The sequence below is a fragment of the Pseudorca crassidens genome, chromosome 16, assembly GCF_039906515.1.
Source record: "Pseudorca crassidens isolate mPseCra1 chromosome 16, mPseCra1.hap1, whole genome shotgun sequence".
Taxonomy (NCBI): domain Eukaryota; kingdom Metazoa; phylum Chordata; class Mammalia; order Artiodactyla; family Delphinidae; genus Pseudorca; species Pseudorca crassidens.
In genome coordinates, this window is record NC_090311.1 from 31,579,287 (window position 1) to 31,605,236 (window position 25,950).

General features: G+C 39.8%; 1 protein-coding gene and 1 long non-coding RNA gene across 4 annotated transcripts in view; one reads left to right on the forward strand and one right to left on the reverse strand.

Moving 5' to 3' along the window:
- Nucleotides 1-6,797, forward strand: part of LOC137208954 (uncharacterized) — a 27,821-nt gene extending 21,024 nt beyond the window's left edge. Inside the window, exon 3 of the long non-coding RNA XR_010935846.1 lies at nucleotides 6,667-6,797. This is a non-coding gene — a long non-coding RNA (uncharacterized lncRNA). The remainder of the gene's footprint in view (nucleotides 1-6,666) is intronic.
- Nucleotides 3,782-22,064, reverse strand: CCNJ (cyclin J). Of its 3 annotated transcripts, none has more exons than XM_067709879.1 (6): nucleotides 21,927-22,064; nucleotides 21,161-21,270; nucleotides 14,684-14,894; nucleotides 7,702-8,001; nucleotides 7,455-7,578; nucleotides 3,782-6,836 (listed from the first exon to the last, which is right to left on the reverse strand). In XM_067709879.1, the coding sequence occupies exons 2-6, from the start codon at nucleotides 21,227-21,229 to the stop codon at nucleotides 6,425-6,427; spliced, it is 1,116 nt and encodes a 371-aa protein (XP_067565980.1). In that variant the 5' UTR covers nucleotides 21,230-21,270; nucleotides 21,927-22,064; the 3' UTR covers nucleotides 3,782-6,424. The 3 variants fall into 3 exon arrangements, with proteins under 3 accessions (XP_067565980.1, XP_067565979.1, XP_067565978.1); XM_067709878.1 differs by having other exon boundaries at nucleotides 7,455-7,581; XM_067709877.1 differs by having other exon boundaries at nucleotides 7,455-7,614.
- Between the last annotated feature and the right edge of the window lie 3,886 nt (nucleotides 22,065-25,950).

Here is a 25,950-nt window from a genome sequence, read left to right on the forward strand (position 1 = left end):
TTTAATTATGTACCCAGACAATGTATTGAATTCACTTATTCTCTGTATTAGTTTTTCAATTGATTATCTTGGAGTTTCCAGGTGTTCAATCATGTCTGCAAATATTGCTAATTTTACCTCCTCCTTTCCAATTTTTAAACTGTATTTTCTTTTGTCTGGCTGCATTGCATGCATGTATGTATTAGTTTCTTTGTTTTTCTCTTTAATAATCCATTAATTTCTGCATTTCTTTCCTTCTGTTTTTGTTTGGTTTACTTGTTATTTCTCATACTTTTTCAGTTGGATGTTAATTTTCTTCTGAGCACTGTTTTAGGTTTATTCTGGAGTTCCTGGTGTGTAGAATTTTCACAATAGTGATTTTGTACATACTCTTGAAATTTTGGTTTGGATTTCTTATTTAATCCAAGAATTGTTTGAGATTTTTTGGGAGGTCCTATTATATATTTTTTGTTCATTGCACTTTCATGAGAGTATGTTTTCTACATTAACTTTACTTTTTGAAATTGATTGTTTTCTATATGGGTTAATACATAGTCAAGTTTTGTGAAACTTCACATTAGAGCTTAATATTATGAAAGAAAACTTAGGTATAGTTAATTATTAGTACACTATTTACTCGTACACAAGGGAAACCAGTAATGGATTAATTTCATCTAGCAAAAGCAAAAATGGGAATTTGTGTAGTTTGGAAACCATGGATTTTGTTTTTTGGGGGTGAGCTGCAGATTAGCTGGCAGCCAGCAGAGACCCGTTAAAGTCTCTGCTGGCTGGGACCTAAATTCTGATTTTAGACACCTTGATGAGTCAAAAAAAAAGCAGTGTCAGTTGTCTAAGCCTCTTTGGGAGACTGAGAGTTTTGCTGTTGGCATAGGTGACAGGCTCTGTCAGTGTCCTTTGTTATCCTATCCGTCTTAGTTATGCCAGGTCTATACCATTTCCCTTCTCAAAATTTCTCAATATATGTCAATTAAGTATACCACAATATGTTACGATTTTCTATATCTTATTTTTTAAATTACTGACCTCTCATGGACCAAGAGAGATGAATTATAGTTTCCTACTACCTATGTTTTTCTTTTATTTTTCCTTATATCCTCTGTAGATTTTATGTAATATTGTTGCAAGGTTATTTGATCCACAGATATTCATAACTGTTCATTTTTATTGTGAATTGTAACCTTTAGCATTACAGAGTACCCCCCCCTTTCCTGGTCTGGTTTAATTTGGGACTGAATCCAGCCATATCTATTACTAAGATGTTGCTACTTGTTTGTTTCTAGTATCTCTTTACTCATCCTTCTATCTTCAACCCTTCTGAATCATTTCATTTTTGTTGTAGGTCTTTTATGTAGAACAGATTTGAGTTTTGCTTTGTGATTCAGTCTGAAATTCTTTTTCTCTAAATAGTTGAATTTAGCTCATTTACATTTGTTAATTGGATATATATGGTCTTAGTTGTGTCATATTGTTATAGTTTCTGTATTTATACCTTTTAAAGTATTTTACTATATAAACTCCTTGCTTTGTTTTCTGTGTGTAGGTTTCTGTGAGGTTTATATTTTCGTTCCCATAGTTATTTACGTTTGTAATACCCCAGTTATACAATACCCTCAATGATCTATTTATTTAGCCAGACTTTCAGTATCTGTAATTCTCTTTCCTAAATGATGATAGATTGGTAAGCTAGACTTCATTAAAATTAAAAACTTTTGCTCTGCAAAAGACAGTGTCATGGGATTAAGAAGACAAGCCACAGACTGGGAGAAAATATTTGCAAAATACATCTAATAAAGGACTATTCTCCAAAATATACAACAACCTGATTAAAAAATGGGCTAAAGACCTTAACAGATACTTCACCAAAGAAGAATATACAAATGTCAAATAAGCATATGAAAAGATATTCCACATCATTTGTCATCAGGGAAATGCAAATTAAAGCCCACCTGTTAGAATGACCAAAATTTGGAACATTGACACCACCAAATGCTGGCAAGGTTGTGGAGCAAGAGAGCTCATTCATTGCTGGTGGGAATGCAAAATGCTACAGCCACTTTGGAATACAGTTTGGTAGTTTCTTACAAACTAAACATACTCTTACCCTACGATCCAGCAGTTTCACTCTTTGGAGCTGAAAACTTATGTCTACAGTAAAACCTGCACATGGATGTTTATAGCAGCTTTATTCATAATTTCTGAAACTTGGAAGCAACCAGGATGTCCTTTGGTAGGTGAGTGGATAAATAACTTTGATCCACCCAGACAGCGGAATATTATTCAGCACTAAAACGAGCTACCAAGCCATGGGAAGACATGAAGGAAACTTAAATACGTATTACTAAGTGAAAGAAGCCAATCTGAAAAGGCTACATACTGTAATGATCCCAACTGTGTGACATTCTGGAAAATGCAAAAGTCCCGAGACAATAAAAAGATCAGTGGTTGCCAGTGGGTAGGGGGTGGGGAATGGCATGAGGAAGAACGAATAGGTGGAGCACAGACTTTTAGTAGTGAAAATACACGATGGATAGATGCCGTTATACATTTATAATTGTATGCCATTGCACCTTTATACATTTATAATGGTGGTAATAGAATGTGCACCAAGAGTGAACCATAATGTAGACTATGGACTTTGGGTGATTGTGTCTCAGTGTAGGCTCATCAGCTGTAACAAGTGTCCCACTCTGGTGGGGGATGTTGGTAATGGGGGAGGCTGTGCATGTGTGGGGCAGGGAGAAATCTCTGCATCTTCCTTTCAGTTTTGCTGTGAAGCCAAAACTGCTCTTAAAAAAAAATGTCATAGAAAATTTTAATTTAAAAAAAAGTGGCAGTGGGTTAGGGATGAGAGGCATCTTCATAGGGAGCAGGAGCCTGGTCTGGATGTTTTCAACTGACTGTACTTATTAATTAAAAAAAAATTTTTTTTTTAATCTTAGATTTTAAAATGAAAGTTGAGTGATCCCTTAACCAAGATAATTTTAAACTGAGTTCCAGACTATAACCATTCTAATACTTCAAGTGAGCTTGTCATATCAAGCTAAATGTAAGCTGCTTGAGGCTAGAGAGGTGGTAAGTCTATCACTATGTGCTTGAGAAGGCCAGTTATTGATGAATATAAACTTATCACACGGGGCTCAGAATTACTTCAGTGTACAGCTACCTCCCCTGGTCTGGAATGCTTGTTGCTCTTTTTCTTAAATTCAGCCTTAAAGAACAGTGAGTATTAACTGACTCTCTTGAGGTGCGAGTAAGCGACAGTACACAGAACTAATTAAAAAAATACTTCTGAGGGATATAAATTCCTAACCCACATGTACAAACCTGTTAAAAAATTTTACTCTTCAAAACAAATTTTATCTGCTAAATTTTAAGTTGAATTAAGTAGCAAATGGTGCTTAAATGAAGACTATTACTGTTGACCCTCTCACACCTTTGACACCTTTGACCAGTTTCTGCATCCCTACTTTTGAAATCAGACTTCAGATTTTCTGCAGCTTGCATTGTTTCCTAATTTATACGCTGCAATTCTAACATTACTAACAAACAACTGATTTTATGTTCAAATGTCCAAAAAGGTGGTGTCAAATATACTTTTGTTGGCTTTGGTGCTCAGTATGGAATACATAATGAATGGACAAATGTTCCCCACTACTATGGTTATATTCTCCATCTGGATAGCCTTTTCTTAGTAAGTATAATTCCAAGTCTGACTTACATGATATGGTTTAATGAAGCTGCAGATAACCATATTTATATTTAAAACAAAACACCAAAACCATTTTACCAAAAACTAGTTTTATTTTAAAATTAAGTGCATAGCACTCATCTAATTCCATTGGTGTGGACTTCAGCACCATACCGCTATTTGCAATTAATGTCATAACAGATACATTTTGGTTTGCAGTCTGTACTTTAGTGTTTATTTAGTGGACTTTGGTAAAGCCCTTTATGCATATCATTAATTTCTTCACAGTACACATTTAATGATGGTCCGGTAATCTCAAAAAACAAAAAAACCTACTTTAAAGACTAATCAATAAATTAAACAAAACAAAACCCACACCACTCCCCCACCCACACCCCCCGAAGCTAGCAGTTGTGAGTTGTATTTATATTGAAACCTAATGTTTTAAAAATAGTTCTGGTTCTCCAACCACCCCATCCCACCCCACCCTGGGTATGCAGCGACAGGAACCAATTATTTATTTTACTCTACACCGCCCCCCCCCCCAAATTAATCCAGTGTTCTTTAGCTTTTTTAAATATAAACTGGGAAAGTGTTATTATAGGATTTTTAAAAAGGCATATTCTATAACAAGAATGACATTTAAACCAGTCAGTAAAAGCATTTGACAAGACATTAAATTACCATAGGCACCAGTTGTTGTTTCAAGTTGGGATCTCTATCCCAGTATCTTACATTCATAGTATTATTGAGGTAGTTAAAATACTGAAAATTGGTCCAGGTTGCTAGGTTCTGAATGTGAATGATATATTCTCTTTTGAACCCACCTTCCCCCAAATAATTCAAGTTCTGTTGAGGTAAGAACTACCAAAATCCAATTAGCAGCCTTCTGTAAAGAGAAAGTGGTGATACTTTCAGAAAACAATTTTCATGCTTGAAAACTGCCATGAGTGAGTGTTCTTACCTGAGTGGTTTTTCATTTTATCTACCAGACTAATAACTCCACATCATGCCCTATGTACTTATGTACTCTAAAAGTTACCTTTCTTTAAAGGAAAGGATATTCTCTAAGAATTCATGCTGACAGAAGCCACCCACCCACATTCATCTACTGGAGCCATCTGGATCGATCGCTGCTGTGTTGAGTCCCTTCCCTTCCTAACAAAAGCCATTGGCTTGATTACTGAGACTCCTGCTGCATACCCACAACATCTTTATAATAAGTTTGTCTTCAATGCATATTGTGGCAGTTACATACCTGCCATGCAGTTTCCCTTCTATTCAAGTGCTACCTTTAAAAAAACACAAACAAAAAGACACAACTTACTAATTTTTAAATCAGAAAGCTTCCCTCCACCAAATATCTCTTCTCCCACAGTTAAGAGCACAATGTATACAGTTTCAGTTATTACAATGATTTTTTTCTTTTTACTTTTTCAGTTTATTCCCTCCAAACTCTTTACCCCCAAATTGCCCTTGCTGTAATGACTTATTGCTGTTTTCACTCATCACCAGTATAGTGACATGTCCCAGGGCAGTCCTGGGGCCAATCTAATGAAAGTCACCTTTGCCTGCTTACTCTTGACTAGCTGGATTCAAAGGTTGCTTATAAAACCTGTCTTCCATGTAACAAAGTGCTGCTCTAGCACAACCTGAGAACTACCCTGGCCATGTTCCACTTCAAAATAAACCTATGGGACTTTATTCTAGTACTGACATTTTACAGTTTTGCCTTCCCTTGAAAAAACTTTTTTAGAATAATATCAAATCTGAGTATAAATCATTGATTGCACTGAGAAATGCAAAACTCATATATGTATTATGAATGATAGGAACCACCACTTCATTCATTCTAGGATACAATTATGTTCTCGTTTGAAAACACATTCTAGCAGGAGTATACTAACCTATGTTATTAAGGTAGTTCATACTATAACATTCCCAAAGCATGTTGCATTACAGTTAAGAGTTTCCAAGTAGTTCAAATTCCCTGAGTTAAATGTGTTTAATTCTAAATATTTGAGGCTGATCTTTAGGGGAAAAAACAACAAAAATTTATGACCATGATTTTAAGATAAGAGAGCTACTCCACCCTTAATTTTAGTACATAAATCCAGATACCTATACTACCTGTGATAAGGAAGTTATATAGAATATCTAAAAAAAATTTTTTTAACTGCACAGACTGGTATATCATAGCAATTCATGAGTTTAAACTTAGTCAGAAATTCATTTGTAGATCAAAAATATAACTCAAAACTGCAGAATAAAAAAAAGGACCTCTTCAAAAATTAATACTGTAACTTTCCTTCATAAGAAGACTGTTTGGCAAGTCCACAGATAAACATTAGTTTCTGACATATAAGCCAACTTTAGGCCGAGGCCACCACAGGTCAAATCACAAAACGGCAAATTGAAGTCTGTCCAAGTTTTCTCTTGTGTTGAATGTTTTTGAAATATTTGGACCATCAGTTGGGGCTTTAAAATTTGTGTCATATAAGGATGTATTTTAACAGCATTTGACATACACACTGTTAAAGTGTTTGCAGTGTTAGCTTAGTCCTCCCAGATATTCATGGTGCATTGGAAGGGATATTCCGTCTTCCTGGTGCTGGTGTCGGAAGAGTTCTGATGCCATTTGGATCCCTTTGCTTTTGAAGAGAAGTTTACAAAAAGCTTGCCCCAGAGCTTTGAGTCACAAACAGTCTGGGTTACCAGTCTTACCTTCTCATAAAATCACCTTTCAAAGCATGGAGTAATGCAAGGGTAATGTTCATTTATCTGATAACTCCGGTTATAAGAAACATTAAGACAGGGCTTAACTTCTACTGGTATTGCCAGTGACATCCCAACACCAGTCTGCACGTGCCCAAGGCCCTGAACACTAGTTTGGAAGCCAGCAGGACATGTCGGTAGTGTGTAAGATGAGGTGTGTGTGGTAGATACAATCTGCTGACAGCTTGGTTGTTCCGATACAGGATGGCGATACTGCAGCGAGGTCTGATGCGTCTGATGGAGATACTGAGGCTGCTGAAAGTGAACTGCCCGAGAGGGCTGGGAGGCTGTCTGGAACACACTTAGTTGTGCTGGCTGAGGTCCTGCCTGTCCTCTCTGTTTGTTTGCTTCTTTCACATCATTGTCATGAGCGCTGCAATATGGAGAGAAAGGAAACTGTTGTTAATGTTAACTTGAGAAAAATTTGCAGGAAAGCCATGCACCACACCCAACTCCTTAACAGCTGACTCATTGGACTGCCCCACTGCCCAGGTAGCAGTCACTGCAACCATAATTTCAACAGAAAGATCTCACTCTTAGCTTTCTAAAAGCTCCTTTCCTTGGTAGAGCCCTTGGGAACTGGCTGCTGGTAGCTTTAAGGGCTATTTTCAGCTTAGGAGCTATGTCCACAATAAGTACTTAAATATGACTGCCACTTTGGTGACATCCTGATGGTCCCACAATTCAAAGATGTGGGAATGAGGCAAGATTTGCCTGGATGATCTCAGAGTTGTGGGCTCACGCAAGAGCACCTCCTTTCCTTATTATGTACCCCGAATCATACTAGCAATGACAACCTCTACCTGGGTAACAGCCAAAAGGAATTCCCCTTCCACCAAGTACTGCTCATACAGGGGCTTGCTCATGGCAGCAGGCAGCTGTCAGAGCCAGTATCCTAAAAGCTCTGGGCCTTTGAGAACTTGTTCCCAGGGCCCCTTATACATGAAGAATGTTAATAAGAAATTACAAACACAAGAACAAAGAGGCTTACATCAATAGCCGTTCAATGCACTGAACTAAGAAATCCCAGGAGTAAGCAGTAAGACGATGCAGTCTTGTAGGCCACGTTGGAGAAAGACGAAGTATAATCCTTGAAGAAGCCACACATGCTGCAGCTACTAAAGAAGGTGCATAATTTAGAAAGGCATAATCTGTGGAGACACCAAAAATGAACCTAAGCAACAGAATGCGCAAGTCACAAGCTCACAAGTCACTTACTGGCATCTACAATGACTCACCTTGCAAAGATACTTCCAGGAAGTAATCTGCATACTTGGCCATGTAGAGTTTAGTTTTTTCCAAGCAAATCATTGGCCAGCCGTCATGAAGATCGGTTTCATGCACAGCTTCGGAGAGATAATACTCAATGAAATGGGCAGCTGTTGGAAGGCAGAGGTTCCACTGAAAGGTTTCTAATAATAATAGTTCCATATGTAGCAAATTTTGTTTTGTTAATACTAGATTCATATTAGTCATACAACCCAGGCTGTTGAGCTGCTCCAGCTTAGGCACACTATCTTCTTTTTCTTCAAATTTACCTTATAAGCAAAGGAAAATAAGAGTGAGAGAGAAAATGTTAGGTGGGTGATCAATATAAGTCTAGTCACTTAAATGGGATCTGCTGTCCTAGTGCAAAGATTTAGATCCAAAGATATTTTTTCCCCTACTTTGGGCAGATACAATTGTGCCAGAACTCTGTGGTTCTCATGTCTACATGTTTTCTCTCCTAGTGCCTCTGTTCCCCACCCTTCACCCTCCCCTAAAAAAACCAAAAAAAAAAAAAAAAAACACGGAATGTGTAAACATTTTGATATATGTCCTACTGTGTAATGAAAACAGTCCTATGTGCCAATGAAAAAATAACTCCATCATCTCACCAGCTGAATCTTTTCAGGAACTTTCTTTTGGGGGTCAGGCGGTAGTTGGTAAAAGAAAATTATGTTAGAACAGAAGAAAGTTTAAAGAATTTAATGTCATAGTTATCTAAAATCAAAAATAGCTAAGCTTCAAGTGTTTCATCTCAGCATATTTTCAGCATAATCTCAATTCCAGAGAGATACAAATAGAGGAAAAAAACTGGGTGAATATCTAACATAAGCATTCTCATTATACAAAAAATCCTATTCCTCCTCTTCTAAATTCAAAACAAAAACCTAGCCAAGTCTGTTATTAAGAAAAGGGAGGATATTTTATACCACTTTTATATCCCCTTACTCAAAGCAGAATAGGAGTAAAGATGCTCTGATGGCTGAACGTCATTATTTGAAGGCATTAACTTCTTTTCAGGAAATACTCATCCATATGCACAGCTGAGGAATAAAATGCCCTCTCCAGCCCCTGAATAATTTTTCTATGGATTATGTACCATCTCACACTTTAATTTCCAAGCAAGCATTTACTATATATAAATCATTCACTTTAGATGTTTCTAAAAGTTATGGCTGGAGAAAACTCAAGCTATCAAGTACTATTATGATTTTCCAAATGCAGCAACAGAACCAAAAGAGTTATCGTCAAATCTCTTTGGGTCTTTGTTCCATGATTATCCATAGAAGAAGGGAAATTAAAACTGAAGCTTTCTACCTCCTAGCATTATGTTCTATTTTACATTAAGGTATAAAATAGTCATATTATATTGCAATTATTATAGATTTCTCACAATAGCTTTTGCACTTGCTCATAATTAGAATATGTTATATGTTACTATATAAATTTTTTGTTCTACTATTTTGATAACTATTTAAATATATTTGATTTCTTTAGAAATCTTACAATTTTATCCATTTAAAAACATTTTGGGGGGAAGACCACGAAGACTACCAAACCAGAAGAAACCAAATGAGTTTCCCTGTGAAGTTTCTCTTCCAGAAGGAATGGGTTTACACCACACATTGAAGTTCTGACAACAAATGGTAGTGGCCAGAATCACTCAGCCCAGATGTTCCACATAATGGAGTCAGTGAGGTTTGTTCAAGTCAGCCTGCCTTAGGGGCTGGGGAAAAAGTACTGCTAACTACCCTGGTCTTTGCTTAGGGAGGGTGAACGAGAGTAGAAGGTTTTGTCTCCCATGCCAAGAGACTCTAAGCTCATAACTTTAAGAAGAGTCTAGTCCCAGAGAAGTTTAAAATTTCGCTCCCACTCCAGAAATTTTGAACTTTGTTAGATTTAAACTACTCTTAACATCGCTGCAGGTAAGAGATGATCCAAAAAACTTACATAATTCAGACTTTTCAAGAATCTAGATAGTCCTTCCCAATTCAAATCACATAAAGATAAATTTCACAAGTTTTGCCAGAGGCATTTATTAGTACAGCTGAAAGCACTAAAGTGGTCTTAATGACAGTCATCCAGCATGATCACTGCATAAATATAGGAGATGCACTGTTCTCAGTATAACCGAATGGAATTCTTCAGAAGGAGAATGACCTAGGAATTTAGTTCAGTCCCTCTGGATGAATCATTAAGACTTTCAAAGTACTCTATTTGTGTAGAAGCAGCAATACTGGCAGTATACTTCAAAGGAGTATTGTAAAAAATTAATGAGTTTTTTTATATCATGCTTGACGTTCCTTTGAAGAAATTAATATACCACAATCCACTGTTTAATTCAAGGATCAAGAATGTTTCATATTATCTCCTTGAAACTTTCAACATAGAAAACAACTGTATATGACCAATTTCACAGCTCAAGAAACCAAGGTAGCAAGGTTGGCCAATTCATTTAAAGTCAATTAAGTTGAGTCAAACCCAAAATGGAAGACTTATTTATGTCTGAATTCCCAAATCTGTGCGTCTAGACCAAAGTACTACACCAGGTTAAATGGGGACAACAACTACCAGAATAGACAAACTTTTATATTATTAAGCATCCATGGGGTTTTTATATTTATAAAGTACTTGGCTATTACAAGCATGAAAGCCTTTGCATCTTGATTTGCAAAGATAAAAAATAACCTGCATGCTGCATAAATAACCATACTTGGGATTTTAATTAATGTTTAAGTTTTTTTGGAACCTTTTCATTATATATAGTAATACACTCAGATACATGGATATTAAAGGATTTCAAAAAGTGTGACAGCGTCAATGAGTATCTGCATTCATATCCAGTTTTTATTGTGCTGAACGCTATGTGTGTGACTATTTTAAATCTACTATCCATTAATACCACATACAGATCACAAAGATCAGTTTCTTCAATTGAAAGGAAATACCAGAAGCCATGTGATTATATTGATAAAGGCCCCCAAACAGGAAATAGAGGCACAGGAAATTCTCATCTGCTTCCCAGAAAACAAAGAATTAGGGGCCACAGAAACAAAACATCAGGTTGTCTTTATAGGAAATGTTCAGATCAGCCATGGAAACCAGCACATTTTCAAAGCCAGGAGTGAATGGCAGATATGTGGTAGTAGGGCATGGATCAGATGTCACTGTAATCTCTGCCAACCCACATTCTAGTCTTTTATTACTAAGTAGGAAAAAAGTCATCCTTAATATTTACCAAGAACTCTCACAAATGTATAAGACTATCTATCTAATTAAAAAATGGGTTAGGAACCAGAAGAGACAATTCATAGGAAAAAGAAAAAAGGTTCTAATCTCACTAAAAATTGATATATCAACAAAATCATCTGTGAAATACAGTTTTTCACCCATCAAATAGTAAAAAGCTTTGTCAACCCAGTATTGGTGAGCAAGGAGAAACAAGTTCTTGTCACAAATTTTTACTATTAAAAGCCTATAATCTCACTTTGGCTTCATCTTGACTCCAAAATCTTAGTTACACAATACCTTGAGCAAATTATCAAAAGCCTCATGTTTAAGACTGTTTCCATGCTCTCTACAAGTTCAATGCTGATCACAGAAGGCAAGGGAAGCCAGGGTATACATGTCAAAGAGTTAGAGTTTGAGAATTTCCCAGGATAAATCAGTCTTTTCTGGAATGAGCCAAAACCTTTGGGGCTAGGGAGCCAGTGAAGATTATAGAACACTTACGGAGGAATTAATCATTACAATGCTAACTTTTATGTGTCAATTTCATACATGCTTTTCAACATATTACCCCACTTGATCCTCACAACAACTTTGTAAGGTGTCTATTTTTATTTTATAGATAAGTAACTTGAGACTCAAGTTCAGGTTGAAATTCATATTGCTGACGAGATTCAAACCTATATCCATATAGATTTCCTATAATCCCTGCTCTAAAACACTACACGCCTCTCCCCAATCTGTAGGCCCTTTCTTCCTACCTCTAATAGTATGTACACCCAGGCAGCAGGATATGCATTAGTACCTGAACTTACAAGCTGTGCTCCATTTTTAGCCAAACTCCCAAAAGCCTTCTGACCTATTTAATAACTGAAATACAGCTGTCACCCAGTCCTGTCAGCTGTAAGTTGTTTCTCACTTTTACACAACAGGCTGCCCATCCCAAAGCAGGGAGCAGCTGGGGGAGGGGGACATCCATTCTGTGAGGAGAGAAGCACTATTTGAATAAAGTTTATGATAACTAATTGGAGAGCTGACATCGGAATCCAAATATAAGACGACAGAGTGTAAGAAACACTAGAATGAACTCCACAAATTTAAAACAGACATTAGATACTGAAAACAGGCTACCAGTTTATAAGCATCCTAAGCACTTCTGTTGTAGTAAAGTTAGACTGGAGGGAGGAGAGATTGCAGTGGGCTACTAAGGGCCAGTCTCTTTGATTCCTGACCCTAGTGAAGAGCTGATAGCTTGAACTCGTTTGACCAGTGCCTACTTGGGAGGAGCTGAGACCCTGGGGGACACCTATCTCACACTTTCCCACTCTCCAGTGGAAGAGGAACAATGTAAAAGCAATTCTCTCTCAGGGAAAAAGGGGTGGGGTCAGTAGAACAAAGGGAGGCGGTATCTGACTCTTTTAGTAACAGGTGGTAAACAGTTCACATTTGAACACAGCAAATGCAAATCCTAGTTCCTGGAAAATGAGCCAAAAGAACTACATACTACTACACGGATTAAATCAAATAACCTTCAATAAAATAAATTGATCACGACGTTAAACTAACAGTAATAGATAATTTAAAAACAAGAACAACTGAAAACTCCATTCCAACCAATCTAAGATGGTGCACAAATAAAGTATCCTTTCCCCAAACTGTGGAAATTGCAGAAACCTGACACCAATGCCAAGTACTGCATCGTGGCCAGAGTTGTCATTCAACTAGAGACCTCGGTGAACTTTGGTAGTGACATGTAGTTTATGAATATCTAGTTTATAATCCCCAAGTAACTTAGTAAGTTACTAGTAATTTTAGTCACAAATGTAAGTCAGTATACGAACTGACTATGCATCACTCATAATTTCAGTCCATAGGCATAGACCAGGTAGGGCTTGGTAGTGGTAAAAGGACCGTGATAACCATAGCAGGCAATTTTTCATTAATGATCCCAAGTTTTTAAAATAACCTAACTTGCATGTTTGACTTCCAGTGTCTCTCTACTATAAACTGATCCTATAATAAACTAACATTCTCAGGATAACAAGAAGCCATTCCATGTGGATACTCACACATTTGACATGTCAAGTATGGGTTTTTCCAATCCTATGCAAACTATTAAACCACAAAGGGCTTCATAGCTAGTGATGAAACATACAGAATTGTACACATGATTGCTTATGAGGATGAAACCTTAATTAAAGGTTAAATTAAAGGTTACTTATAAATGTACAAGCATACTCTGGCTTTCTGGATGGTGGGGAGAGGAGCAGGTGATGTGTCTGGATCTCAGAGGATAACAGATTAAGAGAGAAATATAGATATTCAGGAAATATACTATTCTGGTAAGAATTTGACTTAAGTGACATGGGGACAGGGTTGGAAGACAAGTCTAGAAAGGTGGCTGGGTCCAGATGAAAGGTTCTAAATGTTACAATAAGGAGTTTCCACCTCAACCCACAGGCAGTGGAAAGTCATCAGTGGGCTATGTTTATTTATATTCAGCCTGATCCACAAAGGAGTTGAAATAACTTACAAAAAGACCTGCTCAAGGAGATAAGAGGTTGAGGTCATCAGATGAAAGGAAAAATAAGGGCAGGAAAAGAAAATCTGAGGAGAGATTGGTTTCATAAATGATACCACACAGGCCTGCATTTGGTTTAGGTTTATTTGCAGTCAAAGTGCAAAGGTGTTTTAGAAAGAATTCTGGTGGCAGGGTAGAGGAGGAATGTTCCTTAGACAGCAATCACATTGGATCCTAAACCCTCAAGTGGAGGTTAAAGGTGAAGGCAGTCAGTGTTTCTACATGCTACTTTAAGTGGGACTTAAATTTCTATTGTAATGACATGAATAATATAAAAACTACATAATGGATTCAACTTCAATATCAAATACCATCTTTTCACATTACTAAAAGAAGAAAACTTTCAGTTTCAATGCCTTTACTCACCCTCTTTCTCTCAAGGTACTAACAAACAATGAAATGTGTTACAGGAAGATGTTAAGAGAAAGGCACCAAAAGGCTCATTATCAGATTCTCCCTTACAGCTTACTACGTAGTTTTGCCTACTGCAAAAGCAGATGTTTTCACATTTATAGCAGTTGCACATGAATCTTCAGTTCGTTAATCCAACTCATTACATACCCAGTAGAAGGTATTCTAACAACAGGAGAGTATGGTACCTTTTAGAGTTTCTCAACCTAAGCTCCACTGACATTTTGGGCTAGATAATTCTTTGTTGTGCGGGGCTGTCCTGTGAATTGCAGATGTTTACCTTCTGCCCAGGTTGTGACGACAGCCAGAACTGTCTCCACACATTGCCAAATACCCCCCATAAGGCACAACTGGTCTTGGTTGAGAACCACTGCTTTAAGACAATGGTTCTCAATTGGAAAAGTACATCAGAATCACCTTTGGAACTTTTAAAAAGTTAAAAAATATCCAGGCCCCATGATGTGGATTGAGTCAGTAGACCTGGAATGGCTTAGACATCTGTATCAGAATCTTTAGGATGTAGGACCAGGCACACATGCTTTTAAGACTCCAGAGCCACTTTTTAATATGTCTGGTTAAGAACTGCTATGCCAAAAAGCACTTTCAACATAAACTTTCCGATACTAGTAAACTGGAATGAAAGGAATTTGGTGATATTTCACTGAGTTCTATATAAATTTATTTTATTATAAACAATGGAATTTTCCAGTCATGTATATCAGATTCATACTTACTTGCTAGAAGCAGACAGGAAAGTGCAACTAAATGCAGCTGCTGGATAGAGATGTCATACCGATCCATAAACAGGTCCAGCAAATAGACAGCAAGATGTCGGGCAGAAGGGCAGAGGGTGAAACGATTGCTCACAATGGCAATCAAGTCAGCAAAATACCTTCTAAGACTTAGTTGAGGGGACTGGCCTTTGTAGGAAGGTAACTTCAGCTCCTAAATCAAGAGGAACAACATTCAGTCTAACATAGCATATAGAAGAATTATTCCCACAGTGCAAAGGTGACACTTTCCCCCCAATATATTACTGATACAAGTGCCTAAAACACACTTTTCTTGAGTAAAACACAAAAATGAAGAAGATGAGTGGCAGGATAATGAATGGCATTTAAAATTTAAAACCAAACTTTTCTCCTTATTCTTAACCATATCTGACATAACCAGTTGTAGGTGTTTCTTGCATTATGGAATAAATGTATTCTAACAAGATTTTTAATAAGGGAATCCTGTTTTCCCTACCAGGTGTTTTCAGGAAAACAGCATTACCAAAATACCAACCAAACCATACATACACACTCCCTACAAGAAGCTCAAAGCTTTTGGTTAGAAGGTAACAGATATGTTCCTCGTATGATGCATACTGTATTATACATGCAGGGATGTGGAAGGTACAGACTAGTATACATCCACTAGTATCTTCTAATCAGGCTTCTCATTTTTTAAAAATTAGAAAATTTCTATACTATTAAAGTATTTCTAGAACACAGAGAAAGATGGAAGGGTTCTAAATTCATTTTATGAGCTCAGCATAATGCCACACTAAACCCAAAAGGTATCACAATGGAAGGAAGTAACATGGATATGACCCTAAAAGCACAGGAAAAAAAAAAAGACAAATTAGACTTCATCAAAATAAAAACTTTTGTGCATCAAAGGACACTATCAACAGAGTGAAAAGGCAACACACAGAATGGGAGAAACTATTTGTAAATCATATATCTGGTAAGGTGTTAATATCCAGATTAAATAAAGGACTCTTTTATATATACAACTCAACAAAAAAAACAACTCAATTAAAAAATGGGCAAAGGACTTGACTAAACATTTCTCCAAAGAAGACGTACAGATGGCCAATAAGCACATAAAAAGATGCTCAAAATCACTAATCATTAGGGAAATGCAAATAAAAACCATTATGAGATACCATTTCATACCAATTAGGATTGCTATTGTCAAAAAAACCCAAAAAACAAAATCTAGAAAACAGAAACTAACAAGTGTCAACAAGGATATAGAATAACTGGAACCCTTGTGTATTGGCGGGAATTATAAAATTGTGCAGCCACTGTGAACAACAGTATTGCAATTCCTCAAAAAAAATTAAATGTAGAATTACCATATGATCCAGCAATTGTACTTTTAGGTATATACACAAAAGAAGTTAAAGTAGGGACTCAAACAGATATTTATACATCCATGTTCATAGCAGCATTGTCCACAACAGCCAAAAAGTGGAAACAAACAACCCAAGTGTTCATCAACAAATGAATGGATAAACAAAATGCAATATATACATACAATGGAATATTATTCAGCCTTAAAAAGGAATGAAATTCCGATATATGCTACAACATGGATGATTAAGTCATCTAGAGATGATTTAAAGTATACAGGAGGATGTGTGTAGGATATACACAAATATTACTCCATTTTATATAAGGGACTTGAGCATCCTCAGATTTCAGTATCCGCAGGGATCCGGGAACCAATTCCCCATGGATACTGAGGGATAACTATATAGTTTTTCACTTACCAGATTATATTTTATTAACTTTTTGCTTATGCTATCAAGAGTGGATATAGGAACTCCCATATATTATTGGTGACACTGACAATTGATATAACCTTCTGAAGGAGAACTAGGTAATATAAATTTTTGAAAATGCAGACTGTAGATACCCCTTAAGCTAACAACACCAGGCCTAGGAGTTTATCCTACATATAAGGAGGTCCTTTGCAGCACTCTTTTTAATAGCAAAATGGTAGAATAAAAAGGTTAATGTCAAAAACCTGCATGGATCTCCAGAGAATTATTTTGAGTGGATAAAGCCAATCCCCAAAGATCACATAGTGCATAATTCCACTTATGTAACATTCTTGAAATGACAAAATTATAAAAATAAAGAATAGATCAGTGGTTGCCAGAGGTTAAGGGAGGATGAGGATGGGAGGAAAGAGGGTGTGCCTATAAAAGGGTAACATGGGAGATCCTTGTGGTGATAAATGTACAGAAAATGTTCTGTACCTTGACTGTATCAATATCAATACTATCCTGGCTGTGATAATTGCACCATAGTTTTGCAAGATGGTTACCATGGGGGTTGGGGGGGAGATGGGGAGGGAGGACTGGGTCAAGGGTATAGGGGGTCTCGAAATAAGCATAATTTTTTTTAAAAGCTTGATGTCTAGCAACAAGGAACTAATTAAATAAACTTAAGGGACATCGATTCAATGTGGACATTAAAATAAAGGGCAGTAGACCTATATGTGTTGATATGGAAAATTCTGACAAACTGAGTGAGGGTGGGGTGGGATGAAGGTACAGAACAGTGAATATGTATTACAACCTCTCGTATCAACAACAAAAAAATTATATTTGCAAATATACTAATTTATTGGGTATCTTTTCAGGAAAAAAACCAATAATGCTGGTAACCTTAGGGAATCAGGGAATAGTGAGGGTTGGGGAAAGCTCATTTTAAACCCAATACTGGGTCTTCCCTGGTGGTCCAGTGGTTAAGACTCTGCGCTCCCAATGCAGGGGGCCCGGGTTCGATCCCTGGTAGGGGAAGTAAGATCCCACATACTGCAACTAAGCCTGCGTGCCGCAACTAGAGAAGCCCGTGCACCGCAACGAAGACCCAGCACAGCCAAAGTAAATAAACAAACAAATAAATAAAACACCAGATACTATCCCAAAATTTTTAAACCCATATGCATGTATCACTTAAAAATATATTAGTAGGAGTTACTTGGGAGATAGGCTAATGGGCTAATGGGCTATTTTATGTTTTTAATTTTTGTATAAGTGAAAAAAGAATCAACAAATGCTATTGAAGAAAAAGAAAACACATTGGCTTAGGCTTGCTCAACTCTTTGAAGAGAAAAAATACTAATTTCTCTAAATAAAGGGAACATGTGAATTTCTCATGTAGTCTCTAGGATTTTTCTCTTCTTTTTTACCATTTCTGTAGATTTTTACAATGGTGCAAATGAGTTACCATTTCAAATTTCAACTTTCTTAGCTGTCATCATGTGACATTTATTGAGCATCTCCCATGTAGCAGATACTGTGCTTAACCTCAGGGATAAAAGCTGGAATACAGTTTCAAGCCTCTCTCCAGCAGGTGAACCAAAATACAGAGATTATTAGAATATAATATAGTAATGACAGGGTATTATAGAACACTGAGGAGGGAGATCTAACCCAGCTCATGGGGTGGGATGTTAGGAAAAAACAAAACCAGGGCAGGCTTTCTGTAAAAGAGGCCTGAACAAGGTCTTAAAGATGCACTGGGAAACTTAGCTGGAAGACACTTGTGGACTTTATTTTTAACAATGTTAACTTTGCCAAATGAAGATAAAACAAAGGCAAGAATCCAAGGGCCGTCACTAGGAGACTGTTAACAATGTGTCCAATACATTCTCTTTATATTATTTTAAATGGTAAAGTACAAGGGCTTATCATATGGCTGTCAGATTTAGTTCCTTGTCCATGTAGTGCAGTTATATGCATGAGAAATGACCTATGCTTTTCTCAGCTTATGAGTTTTTTCTAATGTCTATTCCTGATCCCCTAGAATTGAATGCTCTTGTTCCTGTCTGCTTCTCAGGATCCCACAGGACCAAAGCACAGAGAGACCTAAACATGTCATCTCCATCTCCAATCTCAGGTCCCCACTAGCTCACCACCCTAAATGCCATCCCCTTCCCAGAATGGGTTAACTGTCCTGTCAGGCTGGAAATAAAGGCATAGAAGGAATAGTCACAACTCTGTGGGATATTTTCTTGATGCTTCTCACAAAATTAGCATTGGTCCCATCTGTCATAAAGGCTCCTGAAAATACTTCCCCAAGCATCCTAAGACACTAGTATACATACCAAAACAATGAGAAGAAAGAGAAGACACAGGGTATAAGAGGACAGCTGCTTTGTTGGGGGTGGGGGGGTGGGAGAAGTGATTGTATTTTACAAAAACAATACAGCTGGCATTTGGGGTTAAAGAGGATTTTCATTTGTTGTAATTTTTACTCTTCCCTAGTAGATGCAAGGCTGGTCACACCAATTACTCCTCCACAAACCTTGGGCCTAAACACAGATACCTTCCATTGTGCCTGAATGGCAACTGCCCAAAGGAAGACCTAAATTCAGATGCTCTAAATTGTATGAGATTAGACTCCATAAAGGTAGGGATCATGTCTGTCTCATTCACTATTACCATTCCAACCCCTGGCATAGCACCTTGCACACTGTAGGCATGCAGATATGTTGAATAAGCATATGACTACCCGACTAAATCACCTAATTAATAGCCTGGAATTAACATGTATTCTCTGTGAGAAAAGTTCATTTTAACTTTCCTTGACTTCAGTATACTGTAAACAGTGGTCTCTCCAATTCCACAGGTTCAAGTTTTACTGATTAACAAATTATAAAGTGTGGCCATTGTGTCAAATAGGAAGAATGTGGCTTACACAATGCTTAAAGATAAAATAAAGACAACCCACAGTAGCATGCCACAGGTGGCCCAAGACAACTTTCAGTAGCATTCTTTCAGGCCCTGTGCTATCTCGTCCTCTGATAGTTTGTAAGTAAGTTTAGTACAGGTTGTGTCTTATTCCTTGGATCCTCCCCAGAGCTCAATACACAAAAACATTCAACAAATCTGCTGGAAAAAAAATCCATTTCCAACCTCAACTAACAAAATTAATTCAGGTAATCACTCAAGATTAAAATTACTCATAAAATGTAAGAATCGAAAACCATGGAAATCACCAAGAAAAATCTTTTAAGTTTCATGTCATTACAAAACATACGTATCATTAACATCAAATATTTTCACCACATACCAGAGGAATAAAGAGCTGACACTTAGAAAATCAGAGCATTTAAAACTGAAAGACAACATCTGAAAAAAAAATAAAAAAACAAAGGTATTTGGACAATTTTCGAAGTGGAAAACCCGCAACTCTCTTCTTAACATTCCAGAGAACCATGCCATAGTTGAGACTTTTCTGTAGTACAAACAGCCTCTTAGGGGGCTGAGGTGTATTTAGTGTCTAAGAGACTGAATGTCAGAATTAATAAGCAGCATTTAGAACTCAAACTTTAGAAAAGAGTACAACTGTAACAATTTAAGCCAGAATTAGGTTTTCTAATCTACTTAACCTGGTTAAAAAAAATCAAGATACAAGTTCATTATCATCCCAGGATCTCTCAACTCCAACAGTGAGCAGCCTTTTTATTAAAGAGTCAGCTGTTTTGCTTCTTTCCAATTTTCTATACATAATGAGTGGCTCTCTCTATCCATAGTGAAATTAAGTTAAGTTAGAGTTAATTTTGGATCTGGTCTCTCTTCTGGTTATCAAAGATGCAGAGCTGACACATTTCGCTGAGATGTGACATACAGAATAAAATTGTTACTTAGGAGCAACAATAAACAAAATTTGCATTGTGCCAGAAAGGTGTACTTTTTCCCCAAAATCTTTTAAAATATACTAGGTCTACTCCTGGCCTTTGATATTAGCTGAAGGAGCAGCTAACTCCTACCTTAAGGCTTTTTGAACACCCCCCAAGTCTTGGGGTTTCGGGGGTAGAGAATAACAAATAGTTATCACTTCCTTAGTGCTTACTATATGCCAAGCACTGTTCTGAGCACATCTACAGTATTACCTCATTTTAATCTTCACAGTCGTCCCATAAAGCACGTTCTATTATTCATCTGACAGATGAGGAAATTGAGAAGCAGAAAATTAAGTAACTTGTCCAAAGTCTCACAGCAAGTTAGTGGAAAGGCTGGGGAATTTACTGTTGTACAAATGTGACGTAACAGACAGCTGCATGCAACAGCAACTATAGAATAAAGCAGGGCTGCTCTGCCCAATTAAAAGCCAGCACACTTATCTTTTTAAATACAGTATCAAATCCATGTTCCATCTGGAAACAAGGACATCAGAATGTCCCTTCACACCTTCCCTCTCCCAACTACCACGCCCCACCCCCTCCTCATTCAAGTTTCAGGTTCTTCTGCTACAACCCAGGGAAGAAGCCAAGAAGTTAATTAACCTTGAGCAAATAGGCAAACTCACCTTTTCTGGTCTGGAAACTAGTGGCTAAAGACCCGGACAGGGCTTTCCAGGGAGCCGAGATTCATACTAACTGGCATAAGACACCGAATGGAAAGGTCGGGGCATCGCGGTTACCTTGTATCGAAGAGCTTGATGGATATCTGCAGCCAGCTGTCCCCGCCACCACTGACCCTCCAGCTCCATGGGACCGGGCGGCGCGCCTGGCCAGACGCGGCAACTTCAGTCTGTAAGACACACCCCAGACGCGGTCACTGCCAGCTCCCTCCACGCGCCCCTCCGCGCCCCCTCCCCGAGGTGTGTGACCTCAGGCCACCCTGGGCGACTGTTCATCTTCACCTGACTCGTCCTAAAATCAGCACCGATCCAAACCAATTCCCTGACGCCGCACGTAAGGCCCGAGCCACCGGTCAGGAGAAGCCGGCTTGTTTGGATAACGGCCGGACCGGGCGCCGGGCAAACTGGGACCAACTTGGGCCCTAGTTCCCAAGGCGCGGACCCGGACGCGTGCTCGGGAAAGCCGGACTGGAGGCCCGGCTTCGGGCTCCCCGAGCCCCGGCTTTAATTCTCCAGCCGGCCCTGAGAAGAGGAGACTTGACACCAGTCACAGCCCCCCTGAGGTGAAAACCTCCCGCCGAGAAACCCGGAGACAAACGCCCGCGCGGCTCCGAGTGCCCGCCGCAGACAGTCGGGGGCGCCCTCCTCCCCGGGAACTTCCTCGAGGCCCGGCCGACCCCAGCGCGCACCCAGGCCGCCGCCTCCTCATCCAGAGGAGCGCACGGGATCGCGCGGCCCCAGAAAGGCGAACAAAAGGCCGGGCCGGGCGGGTCCGGTGCCCCGCCGCCAGCCCCGGCCTGCCGGTTCCCACGGCGGCCTCCCTTACCCGGAACCGCGGCCCTCACAGGCCCAGCCCCGCCAGCGTGCGGGGGACGCCGGCCCCGCTCATGCTGCGGACAGTCGGCCGCGAAGCGCCGGCCTCAGCTCGGGCCCAGCGCCGGGGCGCTCGCGCCGCCCATTGTTAAAGGACCGGCAGGCGGCTCCGCGTACAAAGCCAGCGCGGGGGCACATGCGGCCCCGCCGCTGCCAATCTCGTCTCGCGATACAGCCGGGTCATCCAGAGCCGTCCAATGGGCGGCCGGGCCGGGCCCAGGTGCAACGCCCGGCAGCGGCTTGGCGGCCCCAGCCGGACGCGGCAGCATAGCCGGTCTGCTCTATGCTGCCTTGCGCTTCGCTTTGCCCGAGAGCCCTAACACCACCTACCGCAAAGCCGGCCTGAGGTGCGGGCAGAGGGCTGAAGACAGCGCCGGAGAAATTAAAATGCTGATCATCCTTCCGCTGGCCAATCCGGTCATGCCCCTCACCTGCTGAGAACCTTCGATGGCTCCCCGATGCGGAGGAGGAAAGTTCCGATGCCTCAAATTGGCGTTTTATAAACGCTTCTCGGAGTGGATTGAGTCGGCCTCATCTCGCGTTACAACAGCCCCGCACATGCGAGGGATGGGATTATCAGTCCCTCCATTTGTGCTTTACCCGTTTCCGAAGCCCCTAAAGTTGCTTTCTTTGTGAAATTCTGTCTCAAGTTCCACCTCGAAACCTATTCCTTCTAGAAACCTAAATTAATCTCTTCGTCCTCCATATTTCCTTTGCTTTAGAGATTCCCAAAGCTTTGAATGAAGGCGGTGAAGATTACCTTTAGTAACCTAGCTTGTCAAATCTGTAGCGGATGTAATTAACCATCTGTGGTCGTAAATCAGGAAAAAAAAACTGTGGAAAAACTCCAGTTAAGGTGATGTAAGACCTTAAGTGTGAAATCTAATCAACTGTACTTTAACTTGTTTAGTGGAATATCACAACAGAAGTAGATGGTCAGACTAGGACAGTGTTCCTCACTTCTGAGAATGTACATCAACCTCTTTAAATATTAAAAAATAAATCATGAAACCCTAACCCTTTTACTTGGAATCCTTTGTCCCAAAAGATGCATGATAGAGATCTACAATTAAGTAATGAATGTATGTTGAATGAATCTGAGTTTTAGTTATGACCTCTTCATATACTTGAAGAACAGCTACAAATATGTATGTGAGCCACGTGACACAATGCTTATGCTCAGGAGAGTGGGGCTCCAGGAACCAATGGCAAGACAAGGAAAACTCAGAAGCAGAAGTTGGCAGAGCCCAGTCTAGCCCAGCATCATTCGGGGAGAGGCTGCCTTGGCCTATCTTAGTTTCCTAGAGAGGAGATGGCCACGTCAGGCTGAAAGCTCCATGCCATTTATAATGGCATTTAAATAGTACCTACCTCCTCAGGTTCCAATTCATGTGCCCTAAGCAACTTTATGGCAATAATTTGGCTTCCCAGTAACTTAAATGTCCAGAGCCTATTTAAGAACACTTTCAGAAGAATGGGTCACAGACTATAATCATCAGTTTAGTAAGTAGGCTGTCTCTCATGGCTTCTACTTTCAAGATGTTTTTCACTGGGAGATATGTGTTCAGAAATCATTCTCACAATTTCTGGATTTCTGGATATGATAAAAGGACTGGAATGTGTATGTGTATTCATTTTAGCGTGTGTGTGCGTGTGTCTGTGTGTGAGAGAGTATATATATATAATTTTCCCAATGTGTCCCTAAAATGCAAAATTCAGGTTTATTACATTTCTTCATTAATTCCTTTAGGGCAAGCTGGATACAATTTAGGTATTTACTTAATTCCTAAATAAAATAGAGTCTGCTCCCTATATAGAATACAGTTTATATTCTAATGAGAATAAGTGAACAGCAACAACAAACAAAGTCACATAGTGACAAGTGCTATGAAGAAAAATAAACATAAAAAGAGAAACGAAAGTGACAGTGGGTGGACATTGTTTTATGATAAGTAGGGTATGCCAAGTCCCGAGGGAGGTTAGGGAGCATGCAGCTATCTGGAGGCTGAGTGTTCCAGGCAGAGAGAACAGTAAATGCAAAGGCCCTAAGGGAAAGGCATGTTTGGAATGAACATGAAGGACAGGGTATGCCTGGAGTGAAGAGATAGGAAGTCTTAAAAGCAGTTAAAAAGGCAGAACTTCTATTTAATGAGCAGAGTAAGGAAACTGCAAGGAACCCACGTGCCTGCAGCATAAGGCACAAGATGGGCTTGGCAAGAGATGCGCGGGTACCAGAGTCTGCAGAGTTTTTGTAACTCCCTGAACTTTAGACAGTGAAAAGCTACTGATTTTAAATTGTTTATTTAAACAATTCACTCATTATTCAAATGAATTCATGCAAAAGGTAAACCATTCAAACAGTAGAAGACTGTAGGTGACTAGCATTTCTCCCTCTCTCCCTTGATCCCAGTTCTTCCTAGAGGCAACATTATTACTATTTGCTTTTCTTTCCTTCCAGGGATATCCAGATATTTATAACCATGCATGTACATTATCTCCTTGCCCCATTTTGTCACAAATGGTAACACATTACACCGTGTTGTGTCCCTAGCTTTTGTCATACGATATATTCTGGTGAACATTCCATAACAGAACCTCCAGAATTCCTTTCAATGTCTACATCATATTCGACTGGATGCAAACGACTTGAAGTCAGAAGCCCTGGGCTCTGGTTCTTGGTTCTTGATTTGTTGCTTTTTAGTGGAGTGGCCTTAAGGCAGGTCACTGCCCTCCTGAGTGATGAACTGAGTGATGCCCTCCTGAGTGATGCCCTCCTGAGTGATGAACTGAGTGATGACTGAGATTGCTTCTGTCTTTAACATTTTAGGTTCTTTGCTCTTGCAAAGACATGAGAGGACATTTTGCAAAGTCCTCTACAGTGAAAGAGGCCTAACACTCCCCATAAGCTCTGATCATTATCCAGTTGTAAAGGTTTTAAATTTAAAGCATATCAGCGTGGCCCGAGATTAAGATGTTGGAATAGAAGGACAACGAGCTCCCCCCCTCCACGTACACATCGAAAATACATCTACACGTGGAGCAATTCTCACTGAAAACAAACTGAAGACTGGCAGAACGACTCTTATACAACCAAGGCTGTAAAGCAAGATCCACACAGAGTCAGGTACGAAGGGAAGAGAACTGGGACCTGTGCCCCTAGAGGGGGACACAGAAGAGGAGGGAGATTACAAGGGCTCAGAGATCCTCCCTGGGGAGTGAACAGTTTGAACCACATATTGGGCACCCTGGCCCTGGGATCTGACACCAGGAAGAGTTCCCTTAGCTGGTTTGAAAACCAGTGGGACTAACAGGAGGGCTATACGAAACCTAGACTCTGCTCAAGAAAAGTGCACCCATGCTTGTTTACTACTGGAAAAGGTAGAGGAAACAGACTGAAACTGCCCAGGACTCTGGTCAGTTTCCCATGACCACCCCAGCATGGGCCCCAGCCCATGCCAAGCACCCGCTCTGGCACCTCTACCCCCAGTGCAGTTCCCCACTAGGGTGAAGGCTGCTGTGCCCAGAAGAGTGGCCAGCTTGGACCCAGCACTGCGTCTGAATGGCGCAAGGGTGGGCATTATTGGTGCTCATGGAAGTGGCGGATGGGGAGCTGTCCTGAGCTATGACTGGTATGCTGGAACCACCCCAGCACAAGCCCCAACCTGCACCGGTGCCCACTCCAGCCCTCCTTGCTCTAGTGCTGCTCCCCTCTAAGGTAAAGACGTTGCTGACAGCAGGGAGAGTGCACACCTAGACGGAACAGAACCAGCTCCTACCCAACCCTCAGGGCTTCTGCTCCAGTACCTTGGGACCTGCCATTGCCCCCACAGGGCTGTGACAGCCACTGAGGTTAGGAGAAGCCCTGGCTCACACCTGGCTCAGGCTCTAGCCCGTCCCCCTCCAGCCCCATCTCCCACCAACTGATAGCTGCCAGCACACTCTGGGGGGAAGACATGACCTGTGCTTACTTCAGATCC

Excerpts from the sequence above, each read along its gene's own strand:
- CCNJ (XM_067709877.1), bottom strand. The coding sequence starts at position 21,229 with ATGGAGCTGGAGGGTCAGTGGTGGCGGGGACAGCTGGCTGCAGATATC. Across the intron at positions 14,895-21,160 it reads ATCAAGCTCTTCGATACAAG|GAGCTGAAGTTACCTTCCTA; the intron begins GTAACCGCGATG and ends CTCTTGATTTAG. Across the intron at positions 8,002-14,683 it reads TTCCTGTCTGCTTCTAGCAA|GTAAATTTGAAGAAAAAGAA; the intron begins GTAAGTATGAAT and ends TTTGCTTATAAG.